This window comes from Phyllostomus hastatus, unplaced genomic scaffold (assembly GCF_019186645.2).
Source record: "Phyllostomus hastatus isolate PE091 unplaced genomic scaffold, TTU_PhHast_1.1 phas_contig_17, whole genome shotgun sequence".
Lineage (NCBI taxonomy): Eukaryota > Metazoa > Chordata > Mammalia > Chiroptera > Phyllostomidae > Phyllostomus > Phyllostomus hastatus.
This window is the reverse complement of record NW_025333664.1, coordinates 38,935,802-38,956,501: the sequence shown is the minus strand read 5'-3', so window position 1 is coordinate 38,956,501 and position 20,700 is coordinate 38,935,802. Positions and strand designations below refer to the sequence as shown.

Genomic DNA, 20,700 nt, shown 5'->3' with positions numbered 1-20,700 from the left:
AGACCCTTTGAAATGTCATCCAGGAACTAGATTGTGGGTTATGAGGGACTTTATCATATTACCACCATCCAAACGTCAAGCACATTAGCTCTTCTCTCTGTGCTATCTTCATTACCCATTTCCACAAGGACAGGCTGCAGCTGTTCAATAACTGGTGCTGATAAAATGTTGTGGCAGGGAAATGTATGACAAATCTGTTCAGCAAGTCTGCAACCTTACAACTAGCTTATAAAACTGTAGGTTCAAGTAACTTTAAAGTAAATTTGAATTCACTCTGTAAAAGCCTACTTAGATTACTCAAACAGAAGAGCTTCTTGTACTTTGCAGTCCACAGAGCTGGGGGAGCTGACCAGGAGTTTGCATCCTGGATGTAATGATTTCAAATCCAGATTTAAACTATCATGCATTATACTGGCCATCTGTATCAGTTCAGCATATAGCAATCTGGCAACCCCCTTTTCAACTCCATATTCCAACTACTTAATTGTACACTGAAGATATGATCTGAGCTTTTTATTTTTTCCCACATTTTCTATGTTTTTATTTGAAGTAGACAATTGGGTCAGACTAGAGGGACTCAGGGTTATTATAAAGGTCACAGATAGTTTTAGCATTATAAAAAATGCCAAGTAAGGATGTCTCTTCTATTGGTAAGCAAGGAATATTTCAAGAGAGGATAACTCTGCTTAATATAATCACTTAATATATAATAAATGTTATATAAAAATACTATTAACCTCATACAATGTTTAAAAATGATAACTATAGCTATGCCACTAGAAGATTAAATGAACTGAGAAATTCTTTGGCAGAGTGTGGTTCTTTCATCATATTACTGAAGCTATACCGGCCTGGATATATGGACAACCATGCAATTCCAGTTAAAGGGGCATCTGTATGGCCTAACATGCTTACCCCTACCTCTCAAAGGTGGATAAACCAGATATGGCAGCCATACTGGTCTCAGTCATCTGGCCAATTTCAGTCATCTGAAACTGGATTTCTTTCCCACCCACACTCCCCTTTCCTGCCATCTCATGTCCGAGTAAAATGGAATCAACTACAAATTATCATACAGTCTCTCACTTGGGAATCAGAGGCCTATGTGGGCCACTAAGGGAATCCCTCTCATAAGAGGATTATTTGAAAAAAACAAAACCAAAACCTGATGAGGTTTGTAGTTTTATTATTTCTTTTTAGAAAAAAGAGAAAATTTGTAAGATGTAAAGGTCACACAATACATTATCACTGATAACTATTCTCTTTACATGGTCACTGGCTTGGCCAATGTTGGGATGAACATGGAGATCATGAATGCATTTGATACCCATCCATAATGGATACACAGAAATAAACCACAGTGTGAAAAGAGAACTTGATGACAAATGATATTGGGCCAGCCTGTTCCAAAGTAAGCAAAGACAGTATAGGGCCCAACAAAGCCTTCTTGTAGGTGAGGCACAGGTGTATGCCCTGCTGCCATGAGCACAGAGTGCATCCCCTGCATTGGCAGTGCCCACTTCCTCTGAGACCACAGCAACAACAGAAAATGGTAACATTCCTTTGGTGCTTTTTTGCAGGGCTCTTCAGGTTCCTGATTTCTTATTTCTGTCTTCCTTTTCACATTTCAGTTCCAGATTCTTGAAGCAGTATAAGTGTTTAGCATCTTTCATGAATTTTTCAGAATCTAGTTTCATCCAGTAATAATGCACTAAAAAGAACAGAAACAAGACATAACTCAGAAGGGTTCCAATATTTGCTTTCAAATATGATTTAAAAATATTCCTAAGCATAATAAAATAGCTGAGGAGGATGTTTTTGAAGTTCATACAATGAAAATAACATGACAATGTTTCACTTTACTGTGAAAAATATGCAATGTTGTCATGTATAAATTCGAATGCCTTTTCACCAAAAAGTTTCCAATATATTAGAACTTCATAGTTCTAATTCAAAAAGATAGCTAAATCAAATATCTGGGAATTAAACAACACACTTCTAAATGGCTTCTATGGCAAAAAGAAGTCATAAGGCAAATTAGAAAACATTTTAAAGTGAATAAAAATAAAAATGAAATACAGCAAAACTGAGATACTCACCTAAGGCAGTGTTTAGAGGGAAATTCATTGCATTAAGTGCTTATATTTGAAAAGAACAGGGACTTCTGGCCAAGATGGAGGCACAGTAGACACACTCAGCCTCCTCGCAGAAACAAAAGAACAACAAATTTAAAAACAAAAAATAACCAGAACTGCCAGAAAATCAAACCGTATGGAAGTCTGACAACCAAGGAGTTAGTGAAGAAATATTCATCCAGACCAGAAGGAGGGGCAGAGATAGGCAGCAGGACGATAAAGGACTCATGGCAAGGCAGCGGCCGGAGGACTGGGGCAGGCAAGGTGGTGGCTGGCAGAGTGGGTGGTCCCACATTTGTGTGCGGATAAACAAGGAGGAACAACTGGGGAGCAAGACAGACTGTGCAAACCAGGGTTCCAGCAAGGGGAAATAAAGCCACAAAACCTCTGACTGAAAAAACCCGTGGGTGTTGAGGAAGTGGGAGAAACTCCCAGCCTCACAGGAGAGTTCACTGGAGAGATCCACAGGGCCCTAGAATGTACACAAAATCACCAACCTGCAAATCAGCACCAGAAGGGTCCAATTTGCTTGTGGGTAACAGAGGAAGTGACAGAAAGCCAGCCTAGAGCTGAGCAATCAGCATTGTCCCTCTCAGATCCCTCCCCCACATATAGTGCCACAACTTATTGATGTGGGTTGCCATGACCTGGAAAATATGTAAGGCTCTGCCCTTTACTACATAAAAGGTATGCCAAGACAAAGATATGTGGCCCAAATGAAAGAACAAATCAAAGCTCCAGAAAAAAACACATCTAAGTGATGAAGAGATAGCCAACCTATCAGATGCACAGTTCAAAACACTGGTAATCAGGATGCTCACAGAAATGGTTGAAAATGGTCACAAAATAGAGGAAAAAGTGAAGGTTATGAAAAGTGAAATAAAAGAAAATGTACAGGGAACCAACAGTGAAGGGAAGGAAACTGAGACTTAAATTAACAGTTTGGACCAGAAGGAAGAAATTAACATTTATAGCCCCGGCTGGCGTAGCTCAGTGGATTGAGTGCGGGCTGTGAACCAAAGCATCGCAGGTTCGATTCCCAGTCAGGGCACATGCCTGGGTTGCAGGCCATGGCCCCCAGCAACCACACATTGATGTTTTTCTCTCTCTTTCTCCCTCCTTTCCCTCTTTAAAAATAAATAAACAAAATCTTTAAAAAAAAAAGGAAATTAACATTTACCAGAACAAAAAAAAAAAAAAACAAAAACATTTACCAGAACAGAATGAAGAAGCAAGAATCCAAAAAAATGAGGAGAGGCTTAGGAACCTCCAGGACATCTTTAAATGTTCCAACAACTGAATCAGAGGGGTACCAGAAGGAGAAGAGGAAGAGCAAGAAATTGAAAACTTATTTGAAAACATAATTAAGGAGAACTTCCCCAAACTGGCAAAGGAAATAAGACTTCCAGGAAGTCCAGGAAGCTCAGGGAGTCCCAAAGAAATTGTACCTAAGGAAACACATACCAAGGTACATCATAATTTCATTACCCAAGATTAAAGATAAGGAGAGAATCTTAAAAGCCGCAAGAGAAAAGGAGACAATTACCTACAAAGGAGTTCCCACAAGGCTATCAGCTGACTTCTGCAAAGAAAACCTGCAGGGAAGAAGGGGCTGGAAAGAAGTACTCAAAGTCATGAAAGGCAAGGACCTACATCCAAGATTACTCTATACAGCTAAGCTTTCATTTAAAATAGAAGGGAAAATAAAGTGCTTCCCAGATAAGGTCAAGTTAAAGGAGTTCATCATCACTAAGCCCTTATAATATGAAATGTTAAAGGGACTTATCTAAGAAAAAGAAAATCAAAAATACAAACATTAAAATGACAACAAACTCACAACTATCAACAACTGAACCTAAAAAAAAAAAAAATGAACTAAGCAAACAACTAGAACAGGAACAGATTCACAGAAATAGAGATCACATAGAGGGTTATTAGCAGGGAGTGGGAGGGAGGAGGATGGGGAAAAAGTACCAGGAATAAGAAGCATAAATTGTAGGTACAAAACAGACAGGGGGAGGTTAAGAATTGTATGGAAAATGGGGAAGCCAAAGAACTTATATGACCCATAGACATGAACTAGGGTGAGGGAATGATGGTGGGAGGGGGAGTACAGGGCAGAAGGGAATAAAGGTGAGGAAAAAATGGTACAACTGTAATAGCACAATCAATAAAATATATAAAAATTAAAAGAAAAGAAGGTATGGTCCTCACTCTTCCCCTCCCCCACCACCACCATATCACTTGGGAAGCCACCATATTTTGCCATATATAATACACACTTTTTGCCCAAAATTTTGAGGGAAAAATAAGAATGGACATTATATGTGGGTAGTACTAATTCCATATCTATATTAATGGTTTTAATTATTTTATTTATGCTTATGCATTACAAGTATAACTCTAGAAAGCGATGATGATATATATCCATATGAAAAACAATACCCTGGAATACAATAATCAGTTTTGTTTCTAAATATAAATAAATATATAATTGAATTAAAAATTAAAACAAAAGATTTTTTTTCCTGAAAGTTTGGGCCAAAACCACAGGTATGCAAAATACATGGCAAAATACCGTAATCTTCACCTAGCCTTTTACTGGGTAAGTAATTATCTACCAACCTCAGGAAAATTTAGAATTTTGTGTAGAACTGCTTAAGAGAATCAAACTAACAATGTTAATGTTTCTTTTGTTATATTGTACACATTTTGTATTTCAAGTACTTGAAAATGTTTAAAATAATCTGGCTTAGTGGGGTGCTTAAAAGATAAGCTTGGAGATTCTAATTTAAATCAGACGGTTGAATATAGACTGTTCTTTGAAGTTAAATTCTCACTGGGATTGTAAAACCATTTTTAAAAAGATCTTGAAATTTACTATCTTTATATGTTTGCTTATTATATTACCATAAAAATATGTGGGAGGTTGGAAAAAAAAAAAGAAAGCTGTGAAGTCAATAATCTGAGCTTCCACCCTAAGGAACTAAAAGAATAAAAGCAAAGTAAACTCAGAACAAACAGAGTAGGGGGATAGTAAAAACAAGAACAAAAGTGATATTTCAAACAGAAAAACAAAAAGGAAAATAAAAAGGTGAAAAGTACTGGAAGCAACCTAAGTACCCATCAGTAAATGAGTGGATCCAAAAACTATGGTACATTTACACAATGGAATACAACACAGCAGAAAGAAAGGAGCTCCTACCCTTTGCGACAGCATGGATGGAACTGGAGAGTATTATGCTAAGTGAAATAAGCCAGGTGGTGAAAGACATACACTATATGATCTCAACTATTAGTGGAACCTAATCAACAAAACAAACAAGCAAAGAAAATATAACCAGAGACATTGAAATAAAGAACAAACTGACAGTAACCAGAGGGGAGGTAGGAGGGGGGTAATGGGGGAAAGAAGGAGAAGGGTTATCAAGGAACATGTATAAAGGACGCATGGACAAAGCCAAAGCAGGAAGGATTGAGGGTGAGAGGTGGGAGTGGGTGAGGTGGGGGAAAGTAGTGGTGGGAAAATGAAGACAATTGTACAAAAATTTAAAAAATGCAGAGAAAAAGAAAAGGAAAAGAAAGAAGAGAAAAAGGTACAATCTGAGACCAAAGAAAGAGACCTTCTGCATCCTGAAGTTATGGGTGTCAGTCATAGTTTTACCTGATTTCATTTATTTCATTACATAACATATAAAAGGCACTATACAGAAATAAAACTATGTTAAATTAAAATCAATTTTAAAACAAACAAAAAAAATAGGCCCCTCAAAATCAACAAACCTCTTGCCAGATAAGAAAAAAAAAGACAAAAGTTACAAATACCAGGAATCTAACAGGCAACATCAGTACAGATTTTATAGATATTTAAAGGATAAAAAAGATATATCACACACAACTTTATGCCCGCATACTAGACAAAAGATGGAATGGACTAATTCCTTGATAACAGATAGAAAGCCTCAGTTCTACACCCTCTTACCAATAAGGGAGGCAGAGAGGTGCCGGACTAAAGAAAGCATAGGGACATGGAATAAACTAACCACATGTTCTTGGGATATTTTCAACACTGCCTGAGGAACGGTACATCTTTTGATATAAAATGTCCAAGTGTCTTGAGTTTCCCTCTGTAATCTGAGGCTACAGCAAAACCAGCATGTCTTGCCAAGATTTATGAGGCAGGTATTTGCCATCCAAGAGTTTGACTAAATCCTAAACTTAACAGAGCAGTTTCTATTCTCTTAGATCTAAATTCTAACTGGATGAACTTCAGTAAAAGTCAAACATTATGGTAATAGGGGTTGCATGTGGTGATGCCATATCTGTGAAAATGCCTCCAGATGCACTCAACACAGGCTACATTCTTAAGGAATTAATAATGAGCAGATGCCTCAATGGAATTAATAGCCTTCCATTCCTAATCCCAGCTTGATACTGAGGTCCACAGGCTCACTAAATAAAGGCTAATTGCAACCTTCCCCTAGTCCATGCTCTTTGGTTCTGTCTGGACCCAAACAGGGGACTGAAACTTCCCCCAAGGCCTACCCTCATGCTCTGAAACCCATCTGTCAACATCCTGAATAACTTACTAAGAGATACCTGAAAGACCACCAGAGGGTAGAGAAGATAAAACATAATTCCTGGGAACCATATTACTTCCATTTGTAAGTCGAGAGAAGCTGTCCATTTTTTTCCCTATATTTTAATCAAGACGTGAACCCACACATAAGAACTCTAAGGCCCATTACTTCTCTTCTCAGCTGCAATACTAATAACTGAAATACTGAAACTGGTCCTCAGAGTGACCTTTGGCAAACTCCATCTTCTTGGTGTAAACTAAAACCTTTGTTTTTGGACCCAAAATGAGCTTTGAGATTCTACTAGAATACATTATTCTTTTACACTTATTCCTATTAAAAATTCTACATATTTTAATGCATTGGGATAATAAATGTATGCTTCATATATTTGATGTGCAGGTAAAAATGATAAGGTTTACTATAGAAGAATAAATGACCTAGAAAGGATTCATGATATTCTGTTAAGTGACAAAGACAGGGAACATTAAATATACAGTATATCTCTAACTGTGGAAAGAGAACAAAATTAACTGCTTAGAGAAATGTTATAAAAGCATTATGTTGATAATTACTATCTCAGTACAATGAGATGGCAGATGACTTCTATTTTTTTAGTATTTTGGCCTCTTTGAAATTTTCTATAATAAATGAACATTAAATTTGCAATAAAAATAGCTTTTAAATAAAATTTTATATGAGAAAGACGATTTAGGAATTCTAGTTCCCTCCTACAGAATCAGAGAATTGGAAGGAATTCTGAAAGGTTTTAGCCCAGGAGTTCTCAAAGTTTTTAGGTAAACCACTCAGGCATAGGGACTTTATAAAGCATTTAACCTGGGGTTTACAACTAAATATGTCTTCAGAAGTAACTGTGCTCCAAAGCTGCACAGGTATCGATCAGTAGATAAGTGGATAAAAAAGCTGTGGTACATTTAGACAATGGGGTACTACTCAGCCTTAAAAAAGAAGGAAACCTTACCTTTTGTGACAGCATGGGTAGACCTGTAGAGTACTATGCAAAGTGAAATAAGCCAGTCAGAGAAAGACAAGTACCATATGATTTCACTTGTATGTGAAATCTAATGTACAAAATAAACTAACAAACAAAATAGAAACAGACTTATAGATACAGAAAACAGACTGACAGCTTTCAGAGGGGAGGGGGTTTGGGGGCTGGGTGAAAAGGTGAAAGTAGTAAGGGATTAAGCAAAGAAAAATAAAATTCATAGACACAGACAAGAGCATGGTGATTACCAAAGGGAAAGGGGGTTGGGGGAAGGTAGAAGAAGGTAAAGGGGGAATAAATGGTGATGGAAGGATACTCGACTTGGGGTGGTGAACTCAGTACAATATATAGATGAAGTATTACAGAAATGCACACCTGAAACCTACATAATTTTATTAACAAATGTCACCCCAATAGATTAAATTTATAAATAAATAAATAAGAACTAACTGTGCTACTACTGGGAGCTCTAACAGGCAGACCTAATCATAATATCAACTTTAATATTATGACTAATTAGTTTCCAAGCTGCATTCCAGAGCCTTTTGTCCAGCTGTAAGCTACTGTCCCATCACAATACATGGATTGGTCAGTAGATGCTTTTAACAAATGTTCCCTCTTATCTTCTTAAACATAACTATAGAAAAACCTAGGGGCCAGGTTGCTGGCTATCAACTGGGAGCAGGTGGAGATCATGAGGCTCACATAGCTGGAAGCATGAGCAGGGATGTGAGGAGAAGTCATGTTCAAGCTGATAAACACATGGTTTTCTAGAAGAGTGGACCACAGACACTTAAAATTTAGAAACCCAGGAACACAGGAAATGTACCTCCCTCTGAGAAGACAACATCTATTTCCAAATGCAATTTTTTTATGTTCATGTGAGCCAGGTGAACTGTTTAAGAGCCAGACATGACCTGTAGGCTAGAGACACCTGACAGGCAACAGTAAGAAGTATCTGATAACTTAGTACCACAACTTCCTAGCCTAATGAAAGAAGCTGCTGGAGTGGTTCTTTTTAACTCCCTGGAAACATCAGGGAAACATTGGGGAAGAGTGCAGGACCAGGAGCCCTAAACAGTCTGTTGAAACACTGAGTCACTCAAAGATGCTGACTTCCAGCTGATCTGCTTCTTCAGGCCATTACAGCAACCATAAGCAGTAAGTGCTAGAGTTAGGATATACCAAAACCACAGACCTGCTCTCCAAATGACTCTCAAAAGAGTTGTTTATTTATTTCAGATCATGACTGGGGATCTAATCTGAATTCATTTACCTAGAAAAGAAAGGCTATTCTATGAAAAACATGAAAGTTGCTGGAAAGTCAATGATTGATGAAGGATTCACTCAGACCTTCTAGCATTGTTAGAGATTCCAGTGAGCTCTCCACTGAGTTGTCAAAATAGAGAATCTCTTCTGATGCTTGAATGTTGATGGTGCCTGCTTGGTGATGAGTACATGGGGACAGTGATTCAATTTTCTAATTAGTAAAGTGAAGCTTGGTGTGATATAATAAAGCAAGCAGGAAAAAACCTGATGTTACCTAATAGTGGAAGGAACAAACTCTGAAAGCAACTAGTTTTTTTGGCTTAAATTCTACCCCATCTATTTCTAATGTATATATGTATATTTTTAACCATGTCAATCTTACAGAACTTACAGTGGTTCTAATGATGGTCTCAAAATCTTAACTCAGTCCCTCTACTTAATGCTGTCCAAATGAACTCTTTGCAATGATGGAATCATTCTGCAGCCACTAGCCATAGGTAGCTCTTCAGCACTTGAAATGTGGCTACTCTGATGGAAGAAGTGAATTTTAAATTTTATTCAATTTTAATTAATTTTTTTAATCTGTTTTATTTCATTTTTTGTTTGGCAAGTCTTGCACTCACCTAACAGTACATAGAATTATAATATGATTATATTCTTTAAGCTGTACTTTACATCCCTGTGATTATTTTGTAACTGCCCATTTGTGTTTCTTAATCCCTTCACCCTTTCCACACAGTCCCTGAATACCCTCACAAATCTGGTAACCATCAGTCTGTTCTCTGTATCAATGAGTCTATTTCAATTTTGTTTGTTCATTTATTTTATTCTTTAGATTCCACATAAAAGTAAAATCATATGGTGTTTGTTGTTTTTCTCTGAATGACTTATATCACTTAGCGTAATACCCTCTAGATCCATTCATGTTGTCACAAATGGTAGTATTTTTTATAGCCGAGTAATATTCCATTGTCTATATGTGACACATCTTTTTTAGCCATTTGTCTTTTGATTGGTGCATTTAATCCATTTACATTTAAATTAATTGATAGGAGTAGAAGTTGAAATGCCGGGCTTCCAAAGATGGCAGCTTTACTCTAGGCAGCGTGATTCCCGGCTTCTGTGAAGAGGAGGGTGGAGGAACAGAGCAAGTGGCCTAGGTTACTGAAACATTTTTGAAAACAACACATTAAAAATTATAGCAGACACTGAAAAACCAGACGGTAAGGAGACTGCTTCAGGACAAAAGGGACCCAGGGATCAGTGCGGGGACCAGGGGGGTTGCAGTCCCCAGGCCTGGTGCTTCCCGTTCTGCCTCAGGGCACCCAGGAGAGTGGGGTTGCTACTCCCTCCTCGGGCTACGAGGGTTGAGCAACACCAAGGGAGACCTTGTTGCTTGAAGGCACAGAGAGGGCAGCTGGACTGGGAAAAAAATTGCCCAGGGACTCTGAGAACCCACCCATAGCCCTGGGAGAAGTGAGTGCCTCCAGCGGGCACGACCAGGGGTGGCCTGGAAGTACTCCCACACCCCTAGCCCGGTGGGAGTGTGGATCGGTAGAAAACCCAGACATCGCAGCCCCAATCCAGGAAAGGGCGCGGGAGTTCTCAGGTTTCTGGAGCCTGTGGTGCGGAACTGTGGAAGTGCGCACCCCCTCAGGAATCCTGACTCTCGCGCTGTGAACCTGGAAGGGACTCAGCGTTAGTGCATTCCTAGAGCCCGAAACTCAAAAATTTGGTGGATGGGCGTGCCCTTTTACAATCCCCAGAGATAGCACCATGAATCCCAAAACGTGGCAGGTGCTTCCTGAGATCATAGAGCTCGAATCTGGGGGAAGGGCAAGTCTCCTTGCAATCCCGGGAGCTTACATCCTGAAACCAAAAAGTCGAAGGAGCCCTGCGGGGCCCTGGAGATCGGGAGACCGCGGCAGTGAGCTCCTGAGAGTGTGCGTGGGAGTCCCCAGGGTCCTGTAGGGGAAAGTCAGATTGGCCCTGGGGATAGTACCTGAGAGACCTACTGAGATTTGGCTGCGAAGAGTGATAATCATCTCAAACGCCCCTCAGCCAGCTGAAGCCAGCAAGATCAGAAAAACTGGTCTGGCCAGTTAGAAACCAACAAGAGGGTTGTTTTGTTTTGTTTTGTTTTGTTTTGGCTGTTGTTGGTTGATTAATTTTATCTTGTCTTTTAAGTAACTTTTTATTTTTCAATTCTTATTATATTTATATCTCTCAATCCCTTATGTTTCTCTTCCATTCATCCTAGTATTATTCCTTCCACTCCAAATTTATCTCTCCTGCACTCCATCTTCTGCTTCTTTTCCCCTTTTTTTTCAATCTTGCAAGTTACTGTAAATTTGTATTATCTTTTTCTCCTCTTCCAACAATTTTTATTTTAATAGTATTTTGGTATTCTTTTTCTTTCTGTATAATCTTCTTTGGTTGACTGGTTATACTGTCATTTGATAGGTTCCCCCTGGTATCTCAGTCACAGTGTGTTGATAATTTACTATCCTTCATCTGTGTTCCATTAATACACCTCTCAAGGCTCTATACTCCTTATTCGTGTTACCTAGATCTCATAGATTCTGCCACAAGACTGTTGCTTTACTATTACTGTAAATAAGACCTAGTTCATACAATTGTAAATACTACTCAACACCCCTACCTGATCTCAGCCCACTTTGCAATTTCCTGAACTATACTATTGTGGGGGTGGTCTCTATTCTTTTACACACTACTCCTATTACTAATCTTTATTCCAACTCTATCTTAGAATCTGACTTTCCACAGCCTCACAGCTTTCTAGATCCAACTAAGAATCCTTTCGTCCCCAATAACAGTCTTACCTTCTTTCCATCCTATCTAAAACGTGGATAGTGGGGTGGAGGATCATGGTTAACACTATAAGTAGCCAAAGGATAACCCATCTCTTCTCTACTGGCTGATAATGTAAATATCATAGTACACTGTCTTGCTGTCTTAAACCATTTTGCCTTACTCCTCCACCTGATCACAAAAAAGAGTAGGGGGAAGTTGTGAACACCAGGATCCACGAAAGAAACTGCACCACTGATTCTCACAAATATTCTACCAAAGAAGTTCACACCATAATCACAGGGAACCAGAACAGATCAATTTAAGAAACAGAGGCTAACAAGAAGAAACCACGAACAATGAGAAAACAAAGAAACAATCCCCAATTGAAGAAAAAGGAGGAAGCCTCAGGAAAAATGCTAAATGAAACAGAGGCAATAAAACGATCAGGTAGTGAGTTCAAAACAATGATTATCAGGAAGTTCAATGAACTCACAATGAGCTATCAGAAACTACAGGGAAGCTACAACAATCTCACTGCAAACTATATCAACATGAAAAAGGAAATAGAAACTCTCAAGAAGGGCCAAGAGGAAATGAAGAATGCCATTTCTGAAGTGAGGAACACAGTAGAAGGAATGAAAAACAGGATTGATGAAGCAGAAGATCGGATTAGTGAGCTAGAGGACAAAGTAGAAAACAACATCCAGAAAGAGCAAGAAAAGGAAAAGAGGCTCAAAAAGAATGAAGAGGGATTAAGAGAAATGCAAGACAATATGAAATGTAATAATATCTGTATAATAGGGATACCAGAAGGAGAAGAAGAAGAGCAAGGAATCAAAAACCTATTTGAAACAGTAACAAAGGAAAACTTCCCTAATTTGATGAGAGAAAAAGTCACACAAATCCAGGAAACAAAGAGAACCCCAATCAAGAGGAACCCAAAGAGGCCCACCTCAAGACATACCATAATTACAGTGGCAACATTTCAAGACAAAGAGAGAATCTTAAAGGCAGCAAGGGAGAAATAGGAAGTAACATCCAAGGGACCCCTGATAAGGCTAACAGCTGACTTGTCAATGGAAACACTCCAAGCCAGAAGAGAATGGAAAGAAATACTCCAAGTAATGAGAACCAGAGATCTGCAACCAAGGCTACTTTATCCAGCAAGGCCCTCAATCAAGATACAAGGCCAAATAAGTAGCTTCCCAGATAAAAGAAGACTAAAAGAATACACCTCCATCAAACCAGCTCTGCAAGAGATTCTAAAGGGACTGCTTTAAGGAAGGGAAGGAAAAGAGAGAGAGAAAAAGAGAGAGAGAGAAAGAGAGGAACACACGTACATAAAAGACAATGAATAAGTACCTATCAATAATAACCTTAAATGTAAATGGATTAAATGCTCCAATCAAAAGACATAGAATAGCTGAATGGATAAGAAAAAATGACCCACATATATGCTGCCTACAAGTGACCCACCTCAGGATAAAAGACCTGCACAGGCTGCAGTGAAGGGCTGGAAACAAGTCTTCCAAGGAAATGGACAGGAAAAAAAAAGCCGGGGTAGCAATACTCATACCAGACAAAACAGACTTCCAGAAAATGTCCATAAAGAGAGACCCAGAAGGTCACTTCATAATAGTCAAGGGAAGAATCCACCAAGAAGACATAAATATTGTAAATATATATGCACCCAACATAGGAGCTCCCAAATACATAAAGGAAATCTTAGAGGACTTCAAGAAAGATATGGACAGCAACACAATTAAAGTGAGGGTTTTAACACCCCACTATCAAAAATGGACAGATCTTCCAAACAAAATATCAACAAAGATATTGTGGCATTGAACAATACCCTTGATGAAATGGATTTACTGATATATAAAGAGCCCTCCATCCAAAAGAAGCTAAATACACATTCTTTTCAAATGTACACAGAACATTTTCAAAGACTGACCACATGATAGGACACAAAACAAGCCTCAAGCATTTCAAGAAAATTGAAATCATGCCAAGCATTTCTCGGTCCACAAGGGACTGAAGCTAGAAATGAACCCCAAGGAAAAAACCCAAAACACTCAAAATCATGGAGATTAAATAGCATGCTATTAAACAATGAATGGGTCAAGAATGATATTAGGGAAGAAATCAAAAGATTTCTGGAAACAAATGAAAATGAACTCACAAGAACCCAAAACTTATGGGACACAGCCAGGGTAGTCCTGAGAGGGAAGTTCATAGGGATACAGGCCTACCTAAAGAAGTTAGAAACATTCCAAACAAACAACCTAACACTAGCTCTACAAGAACTCGAGGAACAACAACAAAGACAGCCCAGAGCAAGCAGAAGGAAGGAAATAACCAAGATCAGAGCAGAATTAAATGACATAGAAACTAAAAGCACAAGTCTAAGGATCAATGAATCCAAGAGCTGTTTCTTTGAAAAGATAAACAAAATTGACAAGCCTTTAAGCAGACTCATCAAGAAAAAAAGAGAGAAGACCCAAATGAACACAATCAGAAATGAAAGAGGAGAGATTACAACAGATACCACAGAAATACAAAGGATTGTAAGAAATTACTACAAAGAACTGTATGCCAAGAAATTTGAAACCTAGGTGAAATGGACAAATTTCTAGAAAAATATAATCTTCCAAAGTTCAATGAAAAAGAAGCAGAAAGCCTGAAACAGACCGATAACAGCAAAATAAATTGAAGCAGTAATCAAAAAACTCCCAACACACCAAAGCCCTGGACCGATGGTTTCACAGGAGAATTCTACAAAGCATTTAAGGAAGAGCTAACCCCTATCCTTCACAGACTATTCCAAAAAAAACCCAAAAAGATGGGAGACTCCTAAACTCTTTTTATGAGGTCAACATCATCCTAATTCCAAAACCAGATAAAGACACAACAAAGAAAGAACACTTCAGGCCAATATCGCTGATGAACATTGATGCTAAAATCCTCAACAAAATACTGGCAAACCGCATCCAACAATACATTAAAAAGATCATACACCATGACCAAGTGGGATTCATTCCAGGGATGCAAGGATGGTACAATATTCGCAAATCAGTAAATGTAATACATCAAATAAACAAAAGCAAAGACAAAAACCACATGATCATATCAATAGATGCAGAAAAAGCATTTGATAAGGTACAGCACCCAATTATGATAAAAAAGACTCAGCAAAGGGGGAATAGAGGGAGCATTCCTCAACATAATAAAGGCTACATATGAGAGACCTACAACCAACATCATACTCAATGGGCAAAAATTAAAATCCTTTCCACTAAGATCAGGAACAAGACAAGGCTGTCTACTTTCACCACTTCTATTCAATAAAGTACTAGAAGTTTTAGCCACAGCTATCAGACAAGAAAAAGAAATAAAAGGCATCCAAACTGGAAAGGAGGAAACAAAACTGTCATTGTTTGCAGATGACGTGACAGTGTACATAGAAAACCCTATAGACTCCACCAAAAAACTGCTTGACCTAATAAATGAATTTGGCAAAACAGAAGAATACAAAGTCAATATCCAGAAATCAAAGGCATTTTTGTATACCAACAATGAAACATCAGAAGCAGAAATGAAGAAAAAAATCCCATTTGATACAGCAACAAGAAAAATAAAATACCTAGGAATAAACCTAACCAAAGAGGTAAAAGACCTGTATTCAGAAAACTACATAACACTGAGGAAAGAAATCAAGGAAGACACAAACAAATGGAAACATATACCATATTTATGAATTGGAAGAATTAATGTCATCAAAATATCCATACTACCTAAAGCAATTTACACATTCAATGCAATTCCTCTTAAAGTACCAATGGCATATTTCACAGACATAGAACAAACACTTCAAAAATTTATATGGATTCATAAACGACCCTGAATAGCTGCTGCAATTTTTAGAAAGAAGAGTAAAGTAGGAGGGATCAGAATACCTGACACTAAACTATACTACAAGGCTACTGTAATCAAAACAGCCTGGTACTGGCATAAAAACAGGCACATAGACCAATGGAACAGAACAGAGAGCCCAGAAATAAACCCAAGTCTCTATGGTCAATTAATATTAGACAAAGGAGGCAGCAACATAAAATGGAGTGAAAATAGCCTCTTCAACAAATGGTGTTGGGAGAACTGGACAGCCACGTGCAAAAAAATGAAACTTGAGCACCAACTTACACCATATACAAAAAATAAATTCAAGGTGGATAAAAGACTTAAATATAAACCGTGACACCATTAAAGTCCTAGAGGAGAATGTAGGTAGGAAAATCTCAGATATTTCACGCAGAAACTTTTTTACTGACTTGTCCCCTAGAGCAAGGGACATAAAGGAAAGAATAAACAAATGGGACCTCATTAAAATTAAAAGCTTCTGCACAGCTAAAGAAAACAGTATCAAAATTAAAAGAGAACCAACTGTATGGGAAAACACATTTGCCAATGATAGCTCAGACAAGGGTTTAATCTCCAAAATATATAAAGAACTTACATGACTACACTCTAAGAAGACAAGGAATCCAATTTAAAAATGGGCAAAGGACTTGAACAGGCACTTCTCCAAGGAGGACATACAGAAAATCCAAAGACACATGAAACGATGTTCAATATCGCTAGCTATCAGAGAGATGCAAATTAAAACCACAATGAGATACTACTTCACACTAGTCAGAATGGCCATCATAAACAAAGCAACAAACAAGTGTTGGAGAGGTTGTGGAGAAAAGGGGTCCCTAGTGCACTGTTGGTGGGACTGCAGACTGGTACAACCACTATGGAAAGCAGTATGGAAATTCCTCAGAAAACTGAAAATGGGTCTGCCTTTTGACCCAGGAATTCCACAGCTGGGACCCTATCCTAAGAATAGTAAAACACCAATCCAAAAGAACCTATGCATCCCAATGTTCATAGCAGCACAATTTACAATAGCTAGATGCTGGAAGCAACTTAGATGCCCATCAGTAAATGAATGGATTAAAAAGCCATGGTACATTTACACAATGAAATTCTATGCAGCAGAAAGAAAGAAGGAGCTCCTATCCTTTGTAACAGCTTGGATGGAGCTGGAAAGCATTATGCTAAGTGAAATAAGCCAGGCAGCAAAAGACAAATACCATATGATCTCACCTTTAACAGGAACTTAAACAACAAAACAAAGAAACAAGCAAAATATAACCAAAGACACTGAAATAGAGGACAGGCTGACAGTGACCACAGGGGAGAGAAGAGGGAATTTCAGGGGACAATGGGAAGGGTTTACGGGAACAAATTTAAAGGACACATGGACAAAAACTAGGGGGAGGGTGGTAATGGGAGGGAAGTGGGGAGGATTGGGAGGGAAGTGGGGAGGATTGGGAGGGTGGGCTGGATTGGGAGTAAAAGGGAGAAAACTGTACTTGAACAATGATTAGAATAAAATTTAAAAAATAAATTAATTAATAGGTATGTAGTTATTGCCATTTCATTACTTGTTTTCTGATTGTTTTTGCAGTTCTCTGTTTATTATTCTCTTGCTCTCTTCTATGTTGATGATTTTCTGTATTGTTATTATGTTTGCATTCCATTCTCTTTATTTCTTGCATATCTCTTGTAGATTTTTGGTTCCTGGTTATCATGTGCTTCCTATATACTGAGCTATGTTTATAGCCGTATATTTTAAGTTGATGGTTTTAAGTTGAACATATCCTATAATTACTACCATTTTTACTCACCCCCTCAACATGCTTGGTCACTTTTTTTTACTTCTTTTGTGTATGTGCATATCTCTTAATTTACTGTTGTAATTACACATGATCTTCCTATTTTTGCCTATTAATCTTTGTACTAACTTTAGTTTTGGTTCATCCATTGCTTTTATTATGTTTGCCCTTGTTAGTGATATTTTTTATATTATTTTTATATTCATATTTCTTCTTTTTCTCCTCCCCCTCCTTCTTATTTCTTCTCCTTCTTCTTTTTCAAGAAGTATCTCCCAACATTTCTTGTAATACTGGTTTAGTGGTGATGAACTCCTTTAGCTTTTTCTTGTCTGGGAAGCTTTTTTCTGTTCCTCAGTTCTAAATGATAGCTTTGCTGGATAGAGTAATCTTGGATACAGGTCCTTGCCTTTCATCACTTTGAATATTTTGTGCCAATCCCTTCTGACCTGCAGTTTCTGTTAATAAATCAGTTGACGATTTTATGGGAGCTCCCTCGTAAGTAGCTGCTTTCCTTTTGTTGCTTTTAAGATTCTCTCCTTGTCTTTAACCTTTGGCATGTAATTATGATGTGCCTTAGAATGGGCCTGTTTGGGCTCCTCTTGTTTGGGACTCTTTACGCTTCCTTTACTTCTATGTCTATTTTCTTTGCCAGGTTTAAAAAGTTTTCAGTCATTATTCTTCAAATAGATTTTCAATTTTTTACTTTCTCTCCTCCTTTTTGTACCCGTATAATGTGAAGTTAGTACACTTGATGTTGTCCCAAAAAGTCCCCTAAACTGATTTTTTTGGATTTCTTTTTTTCCTCCCTGCTGTTCTGAATGGTTGTTTTCCACTTACCTCCAGGGAAGAAGAGAGAGAATGGGGCAGGGAATAATATTTGAATAACTATTGCTTAAAGTTTCCCAAATGTACTGGAAAACATACATTTAAAGATTCCAGAAGCTCAGAAAACCCAAAGCAATACTCAGAATATGACACAGATGTTGAAATTATCAGGCAAAGTAAAATAAGTATGATTAAGATGTTAAAAGCCCTAATGAGGAAAGTAGACAATATGCAGGCAGAGATGGGTAACGTAAGCAGAGATGAAAACTCCAAGAAAGAATCAAAAGGAAATGCTAGAAATAAAATAAAAGCACTGTAATAGAAATGAAGAATGCTTTGATGGACACAGTCAAAGGGTGAATCAGTGGGCTTGAAGATGAATCAATACAAACTTTCCAAAGTGAATTCAAAGAGAAAAAAGAATGGGATAAAAAGTAACAGACCATCCAAGACCTGTGGGGCAACTACAACAAGTTGAATATCCATATAACTAGAATACCAGAAAGAGAAAGGAGTGAGTATAGAGAAGAAACATTCCAAGTAATGAATGGCCTAGAACATTCCAAACTTAATGACAGAAAACACCAAATCACAGATCCAGGAAGCTTAGAGAACACCAAGCAGGAATCATACCCAAGCAAATCATATACAAATTGCAAACACAAACAAACAAACAAACAAACAAAACCAAAAAATCTTGTATAAAGCCTAGGGTTGGGGTGGTGAGGCAGCAAGGGGTGCACCCCTTGAACCCACCCCTTGTACCTACAGAGGAACAAGGATTAGAATTACAGAGGACTTTTCAGAAGAAACTATGCAACCAAGAGGAGAGTAGGATAAAATATTTAAAGTATTGAAAGAAAAAAACCACTGATTGAGAATTCTATACCACCAAAATTATGTTTCAAAAGTGAAAGAGAAATAAAGACTTTCTTAGATCTGCACTGAAAGAAATGCTAAAAAGAAGTTCTTCAGGCAGAAAGAACACAATATAAGTCAGAAATTTGGATTCACATAGTGAGGAGCATCAGAGAAGAAATTAAGGTAAAATAAGATCTTTTTTATTCTTAATTTCATCTAAAATATTTATAAAATAATAATAGAAACAATGTATTAATTTATATAGCATATGAAAAGCAGTGTTAAGGGATGGGAGGCAGGATGTGATAAATGCTTCTGTAAGGTACCTGTAATACATATGAAGTGGTACAGTGATATTTGAAGGTGGACTTAGTTTAAAATGTATATTGCCAACTCTAGGGCAACAACTAAAAAATTATTTTGAGTTAAAAAAAAACACATCATCTTAGAGGCACGGCTAGTTTTATACCACAAAAAAACAGTACATAGAGATCAATGTTGACACAGGGAAGCAAAGTGAAGCTCTGGGAATGAAAGTGATTCTACATTCTACAAGGGAAAAAAAGTGAAAAGTGATGGAATTTCCTTTTAACAGAACAAACACACATGAACTGCTTTAGCTTAGTAAGAAGAAATATGCTCAGCCAGGGCATGTCTTACTATTCAGATAAAGGTCAAATAGATGGCAGCTTCCAACACAATTTCCTTGTTTGTTTTTCAAGTGTGTTGACATTTGAGGACAGAAATATGAAGCACTGCTTAGAAACATGGTCCTCTTACACCCTAATGAAGACAGTTAAGTAAATATTTCAAGTAGGCAATACCTGCAACCAAAGCAGAAACCCCATTCTTTCAGTGAGAAGTTGCCCTAGCTCCTCTAGCTGTGAGCCAGAAAGGGAAAAAAATCTTCCCAATCAGTTGAGGGAGCATGAAATGAATGAAACCGAGGACAAAAACACAGGTTAATTTTAGCAGTTTCATATCCATTTAATAAATAAGAACCAACATTTGCAGTGTGATAGAGAAAAGTCAATACCCTGGGAATGTCCTCTGAACCATGAAAGTTTTTTATTCATTTTCAAAGAAAAATATGCCCAATATCATGAAGTTTCTCATTCCATTTTCTTTTGCCTTTTCATTCCCTCTCATGCCTTGAAAACTCAAAGCTTCTCCCCTTAGGGTCTGTCAGGCTCCCTAGGGCTCTTTCTTTTTTTTTAAGAAAAGCAAATGTAAACTGCAGCTCCCCTCATTGAGGTGTGGAGGGGTAGTGACTGCTGTTTTTCTGTGGAACAGAGCAAATGCCAAGGTCACTTTCTGTTTGTTATTACTTAATTAAGCTTTTAAAGAAATTTGAATATTGGGTGTGATTTTGTGGGTCTACTGGGATGATAAATTTCATCAGAAGGGGCAACAAACCCCCAAATAAATAATTGGAGTAATGGCTGTCCTTTAGTCTAGCCCCCTATTTGGGTCCACAATCTGGGACCATT

The 20,700-nt window shown here is 37.8% G+C and overlaps 1 protein-coding gene across 3 annotated transcripts in view; it reads right to left on the bottom strand.

Annotated features, from left to right (window-relative positions):
- Nucleotides 1-1,169: 1,169 nt before the first annotated feature.
- Nucleotides 1,170-20,700, bottom strand: part of DTD1 (D-aminoacyl-tRNA deacylase 1) — a 311,404-nt gene continuing 291,873 nt past the window's right edge. For 2 of the 3 annotated variants that reach the window (XM_045833208.1, XM_045833209.1), the window contains exon 7: nt 1,170-1,711. In XM_045833208.1, the coding sequence (XP_045689164.1) occupies nt 1,587-1,711 (125 nt within the window). In that variant the 3' untranslated portion in view covers nt 1,170-1,586. The remainder of the gene's footprint in view (nt 1,712-20,700) is intronic. The other variant, XM_045833211.1, reaches the window with a different exon arrangement.